General features: G+C 42.0%; 1 protein-coding gene across 3 annotated transcripts in view; it reads left to right on the forward strand.

Annotated features, from left to right (window-relative positions):
- LOC129764706 (cleavage and polyadenylation specificity factor subunit 1) overlaps positions 1–14,910 on the forward strand; it is a 37,802-nt gene that overhangs the window by 16,649 nt on the left and 6,243 nt on the right. The window contains exons 2-6 of one of the 3 annotated variants that reach the window (XM_055764075.1): positions 4,190–4,521; positions 4,583–5,123; positions 5,188–5,438; positions 5,497–5,678; positions 11,293–13,565. In XM_055764075.1, the coding sequence (XP_055620050.1) occupies positions 4,353–4,521; positions 4,583–5,123; positions 5,188–5,438; positions 5,497–5,678; positions 11,293–13,565 (3,416 nt within the window). In that variant the 5' untranslated portion in view covers positions 4,190–4,352. Of the gene's footprint in view, positions 1–3,623; positions 4,522–4,582; positions 5,124–5,187; positions 5,439–5,496; positions 5,679–11,292; positions 13,566–14,910 lie in introns of those variants that run through there. The other 2 variants (XM_055764077.1, XM_055764076.1) reach the window with 2 other exon arrangements.

A 14,910-nucleotide genomic window follows, 5' to 3' on the forward strand; every position in this document is an offset into this window, starting at 1 on the left:
AATTTTTCAGGACAATATTTAGCATGATTTAACAATTAAGGGTTGTAGGTCAACGGAATCATCGTTCACGATGATACTGCAGATGTGTTTTTTTTACTAGGTTCATTACAGCCATCAGGCACTACCGAACCTGTAAAAATGAAAGTCATTGATGTTTAGACGAGAAAATTCTGTTTTCAAACAAAGTGCTTGATTTCATTGCTTCAATAAAAATCCCGAGAATAAGTTCACAATCGATATTTTAAAATGGATATGGAGATAACGTAAATGAAATTCGGAAGAAAATAATGAGCTCCTGGACAATGTTGAAAAAAATCGAATATTTCAAGACGTTAACAAATTTACCTCCATTGGAGGAGTATAACTTCCTTTCTCGTTTGATCTATGACAGCGCGGTTCGCGCTCAAACGAAACCCATCCTAGGTTCCACTATTCGTCGAAGGCCTCCCAATCTATGGTGGGATAGCCAGTGTTCCAAGCTTTATGTAGAAAAATCGAATGTATTTAAAGCTTTTCGGAAACGTGGAACCCCTGAAAATTTTCAAACGTATTTAGCCCTTGAAGATCAATTTAAAAACTTAATCAAAGGGAAAAAACGTGCTTATTGGCGAAATTTCGTGGGAGGTTTGTCACGAGAAACGTCAATGAAAAAATCATGGAAAGTGGCTCGAAACATGAGAAATCGCTCTTCAACGAATGAAAGCGAAGAATATTTAATGGATTTTTAATTTTGCACGGAAGGTTTGTCCTGATTCCGCTCCTGTGCAAAAAATTGTTCGAGATATACCACAAGGTAGGTACGATCTTGATTCCGAGTTTTCGATGGTAGAATTCTCTCTTGCTCTGCTTTTATGTAACAATTCTGCTCCGGGATCGGATAGAATTAAGTTCAACTTGCTGAAAAACCTCCCTGATGTGGCGAAACATCGCTTGTTGAATTTATTCAATCGGTTTCTGGAGAATAATATTGTTCCAGATGATTGGAGACAAGTACGAGTTATAGCTATTCAAAAACCCGGAAAACCCGCGTCCGACTTCAATTCGTACCGCCCAATAGCAATGCTGTCTTGTATACGGAAATTGTTGGAGAAAATGATCTTGTTTCGCCTTGATCGATGGGTTGAAACGAATGGCCTACTCTCAGATACACAATATGGGTTCCGCAGGGGCAAGGGGACGAATGATTGTCTTGCGTTGCTTTCTTCAGAAATTCAAATGGCTTACGCCGAAAAAAAAACAAATGGCTTCAGTATTCTTGGACATAAAGGGGGCCTTCGATTCTGTTTCAATAGAGGTTTTGTCGGACAAATTACACTCTCGGGGTCTGCCGCCTCTATTGAATAATATGTTATATAACTTGCTTTGTGAGAAACATTTGAACTTTTCTCACGGAGATTCGGCAGTAAGTCGGGTCTCTTACATGGGCCTCCCCCAGGGCTCATGTTTAAGTCCCCTTTTGAATAACTTCTATGTAAGCGACATCGACAATTGCCTTACACAAAATTGCAGCCTAAGACAACTTGCAGATGACGGAGTGGTGTCTGTCGTAGGATCAAACGAATCCGACCTGCAAGGACCCTTACAAGATACTTTGAACAATTTTTCAACCTGGGCCATTGGGCTAGGGATCGAATTCTCCACGGAGAAAACAGAGATGGTGGTTTTTTCTAGGAAGCATAAACCAGCAAAACCAAAGCTTCAACTTTTGGGTAAACCGATCACTCATGCTATGTCATTCAAGTATCTTGGGGTCTGGTTCGACTCCAAATGTACTTGGGGGGCCCATATTAGGTATCTGAGTAGAAAATGTGAACAAAGAATAAACTTTCTCCGTACAATTACCGGCACCTGGTGGGGAGCCCATCCCGAAGATCTTCGTTCCTCATTCGGTGTAAGGTTATGAATCCATTGGTGATCGGAAATTTTGAGCAATTGATCGAGCTAAATTTTCATTCTGGATTCATGAGTTCATATCATGAATTCACCTCTATGCAGGTTGTTCCTTCTTCGTATATTCCCAACCGTGTTTGTTTTCCTGACTACATCAATTCCTCTGTACATTTCGATCTGTTCATGAAGGAGAAAATCCATGAAAATCCAGATTATCTTAGATTGGGGTTCGTTCCTACGATCTTCAATGCAAAGTATGGGCGTATCAATTGTGTTAATATGTACTTTACTGATGGGTCCTCTATGAATGAGTCCACAGGATTTGGAGTGTTCAACGTATTTTTTAGCACCTCACACAGTCTTCAGAATCCTTGCTCGGTATATATTGCTGAATTGGCAGCGATATACTGGGCGCTGGACAGCGTCGCCTCACGACCTGTTGAACACTATTACATTGTAACGGATAGTCTTAGCTCTGTCGAAGCTCCGTTCAGTGAGGCCGGAAAAGCACTCGCCGTACTTCCTTGAGAGAATACGAGAAATTTTGAGTGCTTTATCCAGACGCGGTTATGTCATTACCTTTGTCTGGGTCCCTTCACATTGCTCAATTCCGGGTAATGAGAGGGCTGACTCATTGGCAAGGGTAGGTGCAATTGAAGGCGATATTTATCAGCGTCAAATCGCCTTCAATGAATTTTATTCTTTAGTCCGCAAAAATACCATCGCTAACAGGCAACGCAAGTGGAATGAAGATGAATTGGGCCGGTGGTTTCACTCGATTATCCCTAAGGTTAGCCTCAAACCGTGGTTCAAAAGTCTGGACTTGAGTCGGGACTTTATTCGCACCTTCTCCCGACTCATGTCCAATCACTGTTCGTTAGATGCACTACTCTTACGTTTCAATCTTGCCAGCAGCAATCTCTGCGTTTGTGGCCAAGGTTATCGCGACATCGAGCACGTTGTTTGGTCGTGCGAGGTGTATCTGGTCGCCAGATCGAATTTAGAAAACTCCCTGCGGGCCCGAGGAAGACAGCCCAATGTGCCGGTGAGAGAGGTGTTGGCTCGGTTAGACCTTGATTACATGTCCCATATATATGTTTTCCTTAAAGCTATAGATCTTCGTGTGTGATTGTCCTTATACCCTCCTTTCCTTCCTTTGCGGGTAATTCGTCCCCTTGCTATAAATAGTAAAATAAGTTGAAATGTAAATACACTATAGATATACGAATAGATTTAAGAAATGAGTGTTCATCAACATTGTTACAATTTCCTTATATCCCATCCTTCTCCTAAAAATATGTCACCCTCCTATACTCGAGTTCACCGCGAGTAATCGGTTTTCCACCTTACTAACCATAGATGTAAGAAAAATTGTTTATATATATAGTTTTAAATTATATTTAAGAATTCGGCTCCTTTAAACTTATGTAACTGAGCCTGTAAAAATAAACTAATTAATAAAAACAAAAAAAAAACGTTAACATTGGTAATTTTTATCAATAAAAATATGGAATATAAAATAGAAACAAACTTGAAATGATATTTTAGCGAAAAAAATAGAATTTCTTGATTTGGTGTGTCTAAAATCACGCTTTTTCTGTCCACGTGGTATGTGGACAGCCCCTTTTTTACGTTTAATTCATCGTTTGGCTTCCTCCATACGAAACTATTTGTCGCTAAAGATATTAAATTTGGACTCAACTACGGAAATGGCATTTTCCTAGTAAGACATTGATGTGTTTCATGCTGTTTGGAAAAATCAAATAGAAGTTACTATTTTCCTTGCGTAGAAACGCTGTACTCGGGCATTCAAGTTGTTCTTCCTAGGCATATTCAGGGCCCGAAATCTTTGAAGGTTAAAAATGAAGTTCTACTCTCCTCTCTGTAGCTTCGCTTCGACTAGGACTACTTTGGCATTAGCCGTCAACAGAAAGTGAATTGACTAGAAAATGAATTGACAATCATTGAGAGCGAGTATGATTGATGAACTATTTTAGTCAATACTTATTCTAATTGACGTGACTAATCCACATTTTTACTTCCCCCTGTCACGAATCTCTACCCGCGTACACAATCTAATTTTTACGTCCATTGTAGCGTACGATTACGAGTTTGAGTCACTGTATGTCAAAATATGGCTTATTAAATTGGAGGTGAGAATTATTTTGATTTTGTACGACATAATTACAATGAGATGTGAGAACATTTTTCCATTCCGTGTGAAAACATATAAAAAAACTGCCATCCCTAGTCGCAAACTGAAAAAAGACTTTTTAACTCAATTCAATTTCACCACAAGGGTTTCACAGCATCGGACGTAAACAAAATTCAGTTCTGTCAATTTAGGAGGCGTACAAGGAAGAGAACAACAAAAAACTACAACTTCAACGCTAAATTCGGCATTTTTTGTGTGTCTGGCTCAATTAATGATTTCATTCGTATGGTGAGGCTTGTTTTCGAAAATGTTTTCCATCTGCAAGCAAAAGCACGAAGCAACGGCCGTGGAGTTTTCCCTGACGTGCCATTTTTTCAACAACAACGAGAAATCGCTTGTTACCGGCGGGGCAAATGTTCTTAAGGTTTACCGGTTGATCCCGGATGATGATCCGGCGAATAGAGAGAAGTACAGCGGTAAGTGTGAATTTGTGTAATGTTTCTGGGACTTTGTTTTGAAATTTGAATTTAACTTCAGCAACGCGTCCTCCAAACATGAAGCTAGAATGTATGGCCTCGTACACTCTGTTCGGGAATATAATGTCCATGCAGTCGGTGTCTCTTGCCGGATCGCAGCGGGATGCTTTGCTGATCAGTTTCCAGGATGCCAAACTGTCGGTGGTTCAGTTTGATCCGGACAACTTCGAACTGAAGACGCTGTCTCTGCATTACTTTGAGGAAGAGGACATCAAAGGTGGCTGGACGGGTCATTATCACACACCCCTCGTACGGGTGGACCCGGACAATCGCTGCGCCGTGATGTTGGTGTACGGCCGGAAGCTGGTTGTGCTTCCGTTCCGGAAGGATAGTTCGCTGGATGAGATAGAGGTGCAGGATGTTAAGCCGATGAAGAAGGCTCCGGTGCGGCTGATTGCGAGGACACCGATATTGGCGTCGTATGTGATTGAGTTGAAGGAATCGGAGGAAAGGATTGACAATGTGATTGATATTCAATTCTTGCATGGGTATTATGAGCCTACGCTGCTGATTTTGTACGAACCCGTGAAGACGTTTCCAGGGTGAGTGAGATGATGGATGGCGTGGCACTAAGGGATGTTAATCGTGGTGTTATTTTGATTTCAGTCGAATTGCGGTTCGATCCGACACCTGTATGATGGTGGCTTTGTCACTCAACATTCAGCAAAGGGTGCACCCGGTTATATGGACCGTGAATAGTTTGCCCTTTGATTGCTTGCAAGCGATTGCCATTAGTAAACCAATTGGAGGTTGTTTGATACTCAGCGTAAACGCGTTGATTTATCTTAACCAGAGTGTTCCGCCATATGGCGTGAGTTTGAACAGCATCGCGGATCACTGTACCAATTTCCCACTAAGTAAATTATTGAATTGTACTTCGAGGGAAGGGGTCATTAATTTCCGTTTTTATTCCAGAACCACAAGATGGGGTTCGAATCAGCTTGGAAGCGGCTCAGGTGTGTTTCATCGAACCGGAGAAATTGGTGCTTTCCCTCAAAGGTGGTGAGTTGTACGTGTTGACGTTGTGTGCCGATTCCATGCGTAGCGTGCGCAGTTTCCACTTCAGTAAGGCTGCCGCCAGTGTTCTCACAAGCTGTGTAAGTTTGATGGGTGATCTTGAATTGAGCGATTCCATTTGAATTCGAAGGACGATTTGTTTTTGTATTTGGCTCAAATTTTGCAGGCGCATTCTTTATGACCAAATAGTGCAATTTGTATAATCTATTTTCCATTTTGACTCTCTAGCCTTATTTTTAAGAAGGGTCTAAGCAAAGATAGCTTGAAAATTTCCAAAAACAATCTAACTCAGAAACCGTTGGTCCAATTATTATTTTTTAAATTCTTTATTTGAGAGGTTTTCATTCCCCTGGGCTGGTTCGCCTATTTATCGACGGTATTGCCGCAAGGTTTCATTGGGAAGATTGCACATAGAATTATCACATAAAGATTGGACATAAAAATTAAACACATATAAATCCTTTTACGAAACATAACATAACAAAAAACTTGCTGTTTGTTTGTTGGACCGGATGTCCTCGGACCATGGCTCCAAGCCAGTGGAGAGGAAGCCGTGCCGTTGAAGATGCCGAAGTGTTCTTATTTCACTTTCATCGTGGAGGGGAAGGAACATGGATCTTCTTGACTGATCTATTGTTCAGACCCTAGATCTTGAAAAATTGTTCGGCATCTTTTAGGTAGCAGAAAAGCGCTGCTACTCTTGCAGAATCGTCCCTCAAGATGTCCCTTACACTCCCGCTGATTCCATGAATGTTTCGAAGATCATAAAATTTTGGGCAACCAAACAAGAAGTGCTCGACGGAGTTGTGGATTTGGCAGTGGTCGCAGAGTAGATGGAAAGGTCCTCTATTGAATCCGTGTGAGACCGAGCAGTGACCGGTTCTCAGTCTGGACAGGATTCGTTGTTCTCTCATTCCTTTTACGTCGTCAAACTCGACAATCGAGCCCTTGACTTTTCTGAGAAACCGCACTCTCTGTTGACCACCTTTCGTTCCAAAAGGTGCGAAAAGATTTAATGATCCACAACTTCACGTCGTCTAGCGGCACCTTCCGAGTGAAAAAAGGTCCGGTGAGACCGATTCCGGTAAACCGGTCGGCCGCTTCATTCCCTGCGATGCCGTTGTGTCCGGGGACCCACATGAGCACAGTGTCGGGCAATATGTACTTCCTTACTTCCTGATGGCCTGCACCCATGGATGTTTGGACCTGGTCGCATCGATGGCATCAGTGGTGTTTGCCGAATTGGAGACGATCAACAACGGCTTGGAAGATGAAATTGCAGTTGCCTCGAAGATGCCGGCCACTTCGGCCGAGAAGACCTGGCAGATGTCCGCGAGTTTCTTGCTGGAAATCAAACTATTATTACTATCGCTTACCCCAAATCCAACTCCTTATGGTTGTTTTGAGCCGTTTGAGTATCTGATCTCGTGGGGACGGTATTTTTCTGCTATGATAACCTTGAAGTATTCTAGCAGACCGGTATAGCTCGCCCCGGCTCAAAAGTTGTTCCTAATACCGTTCTCGACGAGAACAGTTGGGAACCTCCAATCGTTCGCATCAAACCAGGATTGTTTTGTCACCGGGGGGAGGTTGGAATGCGCCTACGATCGCAGAGTCTATCATTAGATCGAAAGGAGGTTCTTCAATTTCTGCGCAGACAGAGGCAGCTGGTGTTGATGACAGGAGACCGGAGACAGTCCGAGTGCTTTGTTGTAGATCGGTGCCAAAGTTTTCGGGAGCTTGTCTCCAGCCAAACACGTCAGTACAAGGCCATAGGTGAGGCCGCTGCTGATGATAGCTTTGGCCACCCGTAGCCGGATATTTCTGTTGTTGCAAATCTTCTCTCGATCGCCCACCGGCCGATACCATTGGTAGCTGCCTGTATCCTGACCCTGTATTTTGACCTCAAAGGTTCGGCGTGTGGCGAAGTTCTGATGAAGTGCAGTAATTTACCGTCAATGCCCCAATCTACCTGAATTTTCAGCACTAACGGGATCCATGTTCTGTTGTATGCCTTTTCCGGGGCCAGTGCTACCATCTCCATGTGCTGACGGTTCCTGTTGGCTTAGGCTATCATGTCTCCGAGGGTCACGAAGTAGTTGTTGGTGCTCATCAGATATGGGCAAACTCGCATCGAAATTCGTTCAACAACACTCATTCACAGATAAAACTCACCCTTCTATTCTCCGTTTATGCCTCAATTTATTTGAGACAGAAAACATTCACCTATCATCTTCGCAAAGCTCATTCTCGATTTGAACGGAAAAAACTGTCGATTCCGCTCATCTATTCTCAGAGAATTTTGCATTCCCTCATTTGCCTCTGGGAATGACGTTAGATGATGATAGAATCAAATTGAAAACTTTTGCTTGAACCAGCGATTGTCTCTGTAAAATCATTCGTTTTTCACTCAAATAGCAATAATTGAGTCTCGATCGCGGCAGTAGAATATAGGAAGATAGTTGAAATCGAGTTGTTTCCTGTGCACTATTGCAATGACTTTTTTGTTTCTAGTATGAAACGATCTAAGCCAACGCAAAAGATCATATTAACGCAAATTATAAGTGAGCGGGAAGGTGGATTCATGTGCACTTGAATTCTGACAAGGAAAACAGTACAAGGGAAAATAAAATCATACATACACGCAGATTGAGTCTATTTTAACTCACTCGTTATTTTGTTTCGTGCGATCCTTCCAAAGGAGTATTCGTTCATTGAATGTTGTTTTCCACTCTTTGTTTTGTTATGTTCACTCTTAGTCCCGAATGAAGATGGTCGGGGAGTGAAAAATGATTCATCGTACAATCTCACGATTGCTTGCTGCATTCTTTTCGCCATGATTATTCCAAGCAGGTACAAGAGTGATTTATAATTGCGTGTGGAGAAATGAGCGAATGAACTTTTCCATACTTGGTGCCCATACACGGTCGGAAGGCGAACTGTGGATAGTCCAATTTTCTATTTTCGGTTAGAAAGGTAGCCAGGCGTCTGTTCGCCATTCTTTCCAGGATCTTGGATCAACAGGAGGTAAAGGAAATTGGACCGAATAATTTAGTGTCTTCCGCAATGTTTTAGGTTAGTATTGGGGCTATATCAGCTATATTAACGTGCGGCCCTCTTGGTAACAGGCGAAGGATAGCCTCCAATGTTTCTGTACCCATAAATAGTATACCGCCCTCTGGTATGCGGTATAGTTTTGTCCCCGTCTATTTTTTCCCATCTTTTAACCTTTAGAGCGCTTTTCTTAGCCTTACCTTACCTGTTACTATTGAGTCAACATGTTCAGCTAGAGGCTAAGAAAATCGCTCTAAAGGTTAAAAGATGGAAAAAAAAATCCTAGACGGGGATAGAACTGATCACATGAGGATCCTAAATCTTTTACCCGTAGGACCATCCTCCGAGGTGAATAGTGATTGACTGGAACCTAGGACAAATTACGACATTCTATACAGCATAATTGAACGTTTTCGTTCGGTGGAATGAAGGTGGTCCCAGTGTTCGTAATTGTATAATAATGTTCTACACTGATGGGTCTCCCTCCAATATCTTCAGCCGCTACAAAATGCATTTGATTTTCGATTCGCCGAGTGGTCGGTAGTTCGCGTTCACATAATCACATCACTTACCTAGGTGAATCCTGATTCTCACTTCCCCACTAACAATTATCCCTTCCATGGTATTCGCTAGGGAACAACGCTATAAAGGCGACCCTTCTGTCCTTCGGGCGACGAGTATCATACTAACATTCCTTCCCTTCCCCTGGTGATTGTAAGGACCAATGTTTGCCGATTGATATTTTCACTGAATAATTCGCTTTCGTTCGTTCAAATATGATCTTACAGAAACCATTTCCCCCAGTGGCATTATTTTGCTTTTACGTGCTACAAATCACGACACAAAAGAGAACGATACAAGTCTGTTTGGGTTCACACTTCATGACACACGAGCCGACAAACCAAAACCGTCATGTACGGTTTCGGTGCAGAAAGTTTATTGTTTTCTTTGCCTCTAACTCATTAAATGTCGAACCTATCCATGCATCATGATTCATATTCAACTAATATAGCAGATCCTGATCCTTAAGTCTCAGAGAGTGCAAACTTTGTGGATATTTAGCCTTCTAGATGCTCAGGGAAGGGTAGTCAGATTATATTTTTCATTTTTAACGCTGCTATCCCTTGAAATATATATATTCATATAGACCACAAAGTTTTACTAGCAACACCGCTCCAGTGAGAAATAAAAACTGTCTCGTTTTAGCTCTTTTCCCATTCGCTGCTCTCCGCAAATGGTGACCGGGACGATATATGCGGTTCAAACTTGTATGCAGGCTTCGAAAATGATGTGCGATGTTTGGTACAGCTCGGATATGCAATCAACAGTCTTCGTTCCTCTCTTTGTTTAATCATTTAGCGTAACACAAGTGACTACCGTCATTCATACAATTATCTGAATGACCCACTCATGTATGGTTATATATTCGTGAGAGGTTACTTGCATGGCACATTGCGTATTATTATATAGTATTATAAACACTGGTTGGGACGTGGCCGGCGTCGTTATTGACTATTTGAAGCTCGAATCGCCAAAACTTACACAATGAGAATGATTTGCTGCTCCCAACCGCCATTCAGTGTGTACTTTGTGCAATTTCGCTAGTTCAGGTCAATCATGGAGAGCAACTACGAATTGTACAGTCTACCCAAGCTCAAGCTGAAACTCTGAAATAGCTGCAATAAAAGAACGTTTTAAATGTCGGCCTCAAAAAAAAAAATAGACATGCTAACATCTGCAAATTTTCAGACAATCAAGCGGAATTTGAAGCTCTTAATGCTTTTAAATGGTCTTCAGAAATTGTCTTGGAAAGCACTTGCCTTTCACGGCAATTAAGTCAGATAAGTTCGGTACAACTGTATTGGATTCCCGGCCATTGAGGTATAGAGGGAAATGAGCAAACAGATGAAATTGCCAGAAGTGGCTCAAGCTCACCCTTCACTGGTCCAAAATCATTCTGTGGAATTTAATTACTGTGTGTTGAAAAGGGAGCTAAAAAAATGTGAAGACCGGGAAGTGATGACCAATTGGATGGCTGTACAATGTAACCATTTATCACGCCGAGTATTAAAATTACTCAACAATTGCTGAGTCTTATTACGTTAAGCCCCGATTTTTTCTTGCTGCGCCTTCCATTCAGACCGCATCAAGAGTGTTTCCACAATATCAGTGTCGGTCCCAGTTCCCAAGGATACTTATTGTATAACTAGAAAATAATCAGCAATTCGACTAGAAAGAAGTCACATTTTGTAAACAAAATCGAAAACAAGCCGTATATATTTTTATTTTCTTATTTTGTAACTGTCGGTCCCAGTCAGTCAGCGCTTTCCTACCAAAAAGCTCAACGTCGGCCCCTAGGGACCGACGCTGGGCTCAACGTGTTAATAAGAAAGACTTTAGCACATTTATTGGTATATGGTATATTTTTTGGAAAAAATTCAGGCAATCAAAAGTAAGGCTAAAGTCAAAATGGCAAACTTATCATGCTAATTGTACTTTTTGGTCATAAAGAATGCGTCTACAAAATTTGAGCCAAATAAAAAAATACAAAAAAAAGGAATTTATGAAAAAAATCGTCATTTGCGGTGGAACAGCTTAATTGTTAACGAAAAGAGGATTGACTTTGCTCTGCGTTTCCAGATCTGTGTCGTTGAGGAAGAATATCTTTTCCTTGGTTCTCGCTTGGGTAACTCGCTGCTGCTCAGATTCAAGGAGAAGGATGAAAGCATGGTGATCACCATCGAGGACAACGAACCGAAGGAAAGGTTGGAACCCAAGCGTATGCGGTTGGAGGAAGAGGAACTGGAAGTGTATGGAACTGGACAGAAGACATCCGTGCAGTTGACTAGTTACATATTTGAAGTGTGTGACACCATTGTGAACATTGGTCCGATCGCTCACATGGCTCTGGGGGAGCGTGCTGCGGAGGAAGAACAGGACGAGAACAATGATGTCCAATTTGTTTCCAATAAGTTGGAGTTGGAGATAGTGACGAGTAGCGGACATGGGAAGAATGGGGCGCTGTGTGTTCTGCAGAATTCCGTCAAACCTCAGGTTATAACGAGTTTTGGTCTGTCGGGTTGTTTGGATGTGTGGACGGTGCTTGGAGCCGACAGTAATGACGCTCACGCCTTTATGATCCTCTCTCAGGAAGCAGGAACGATGATTCTTCAAACGGGGGACGAAATCAACGAGATTGATAACACTGGATTTGCGACGAATGTTCCAACCATTTACGTTGGCAATATAGGAGGGAACCGTTTTATTGTGCAGGTTACGACAAAGTCAATTCGACTGCTGCAGGGTGCGCGGCTACTGCAAAATATTCCAATCGATCTGGGATGTCCACTGGCGGCGGTTTCCATCGCTGATCCGTACATTTGTGTGAGATCCTCCGAGGGGCGGGTGATAACTTTGGCCTTGCGTGAAGGCAAAGGAACCCCCCGCTTGGCGGTTAACAAAAATACGATCAGTACGACACCTCCGGTTGTGGCAATCAGCGTGTATAAAGATGTGTCAGGAATATTTACGACGAAATATGAAGACTTCTACGATATATCAAAGGGAGGACCTTCATCGTATTCCAGCGGATTCGGGTACATGAAACCGGAGCCGAATATGAAAATTGAGGACGAAGAGGATCTGCTGTATGGAGAAAGTGGTCGTTCGTTTAAGGTAAATTCGATGGTCGATATGGCCATCGAAACAAAGAAAAAGAATCCCGATTTTTGGCGGAAGTTTATGCAGCCTGTAAAACCAACCTACTGGCTGTTCGCTGCAAGGGACAATGGCAATTTGGAAATTTATTCGATGCCCGATTTGAAGCTGGTCTATCTCATAACAAACATCGGAAACGGAAGTAAGGTTCTCTCGGATTCTATGGAGTTTGTTCCACTCCACGCTGGTCAGTCGGGAGGCGATGTGGAGGTAACTTCGGGCAGTTTTGCCACTCCTTTTGGGTTCAACGCTAATTTGCTTCCGAAGGAAATTCTTGTGGTAGCGTTGGGTCACTATGGATCCAGGCCGTTACTGCTCGTTCGATTGGAGAACGATCTTCTCGTTTATCGCGTTTACCGCTACTCAAAGGGTCACTTGAAGCTACGCTTCAAAAGACTAGTCACCGGTATCAACGGTCCAGTGTTTAGGTTACCCCGTCAGAATGTTCAAACGGATCAGGAAGGCGAAAAGCCAGACGAACAGGCGACAAAAATTCTGTACGAGAACGTCTCTATGATCCGCTACTTCAATAACATTTCCGGCTTTAATGGGGTGGCTGTTTGTGGCGAAAAACCATACATTCTTTTGCTTACCTCGCGAGGAGAACTGCGAACTCATCGGTTCTACGGGAAGACCATTTTGAAGGCATTTGCCCCCTTCAACAACATAAACTGTCCGAATGGGTTCCTCTATTTCGACGAACAGTATGAGCTCAATATTGCCGTTCTACCGGGTTATCTCTCGTACGATTGTATTTGGCCCTCGCGAAAAATCCCTCTGCGAAGCTCACCCAAACAAATTGTTTTCCACAAGGAAAACAAAGTTTATTGCGTCGTGATGGACACGGAGGAGTACTGTAACAAATACTATCGCTTCAATGGGGAGGACAAAGAACTAACGGAAGAAAACAAAGGCGAGCGGTTCCTGTACCCGATGGGTCATAAGTTTACGGTGGTTCTGGTAACGCCTACAGCGTGGGAAATCGTCCCAGAAACATCAATCAACCTGGAAGAGTGGGAACATGTGATCGCGTTGAAGAATGTTAGTCTATCGTATGAGGGAGCGCGCTCCGGTTTGAAGGAATACATTGCGGTTGGGACGAACTTCAACTACAGCGAGGATATTACCTCCCGAGGAAGACTGCTGCTCTACGATATAATTGAAGTCGTCCCGGAGCCGGGGAAACCGTTAACAAAGTAAGTATTTTATTTTTGAACTTCATCGATATATACTGAAACTAAATGTTACTGAACAGATGAAAGAATAAGGCGAGTTCCGTATAATTGGTAATAGATTTCCTCACAAAATTTAACATTTGCTGCAGACAATATTAATGATATTATTTTACTCTGTAACATCTTTCTCTTCTGGTCACTTACCACATCCACAGTTTCCACATCCTCCCTTCACTATTTTTCGTATATTCATAATTATTTATACAGTTATACCTCGATATAAGGCAATTTTATTTTTTTCTCGTTACGTCGTATCGAGTTACGTTATATCGAAGCAAAAAAATTGAGGGGAAAGATTGCTAGAATTTATCTATCAGCACCTTGCAGTAGTATTACAACGAAGACTGTTCTCTGAAGTTAGCTTGGTCGACGAAGCAAAGTGTAATCGGTTGTCAACATCAACATCCGAAAAATTATTATTTATTCATCATAATAATAACCACTGGGTAATTTTGAGTACTGTTCATAAATTAATGTTATGAGTAAATATTAATTAGTTTAAAGAAAAATCTGGCATTTCATTAATTAAACCTTATTTTTAATTATAAATAAATGGTTTTGTTATGCTATGCTAGCTAGCTAATGAGTTATTTTGTTATGATTTATGTTGTTTTTTTATCTTCGTTTTTTTTGTCGGCCTATTTCCGCCACTTCAGTGCCAATCACCGACATCAGGGCGGCGACTACAGCTGTTCCTACCTATCAGACTCAACAACTCATGAGTCGGAACAACTTCTTTTACTTTTCTTCTGAAGGAAGACGTAACCAGTGATTTTTCGCCTCAGAAAATCCCAAAAACGCCAGCTGGGAACCCAGGCCGATCGGATTATGAGGCTGTTACGCTAACCACACAATCACTGGCGCCGTCCGTTATTTATTTTGTGTTAATGAGAAATTGTGGATTTTTCCAATATCCTGTATACAGCCGGATGAACCGGATATCCGTTTCATCTCTAGTATCAATGTTTATTTTATAGTTTCTATATATGACTTACTTTATCTCCCAATGGAATTTTTTCCTCTAAATTTTGTTCTTGAAAAATGTTCAAAGTCATGCTAAAAGTTCAAAAAATGCCATGATAATACCAAGTGGAAAGACCGCCCAAGAATATCAGGTTGAAGGCATGCGTATTTCATAAGGGAAATTGTCGTGGACTGTAGTACAAAACAATCCGTACATTGCTGTTCCACAAGCTCCTTTTTAACAAAATTGTAAGGGGTTGTATCTAGGATACGACCGCATATTTTCGACGTAGAACTACGCAATTATATTATGCAATCCATTTGTTTACCACTCCGAATATTA

This window comes from Toxorhynchites rutilus, chromosome 2 (genome assembly GCF_029784135.1).
Source record: "Toxorhynchites rutilus septentrionalis strain SRP chromosome 2, ASM2978413v1, whole genome shotgun sequence".
NCBI lineage: Eukaryota > Metazoa > Arthropoda > Insecta > Diptera > Culicidae > Toxorhynchites > Toxorhynchites rutilus.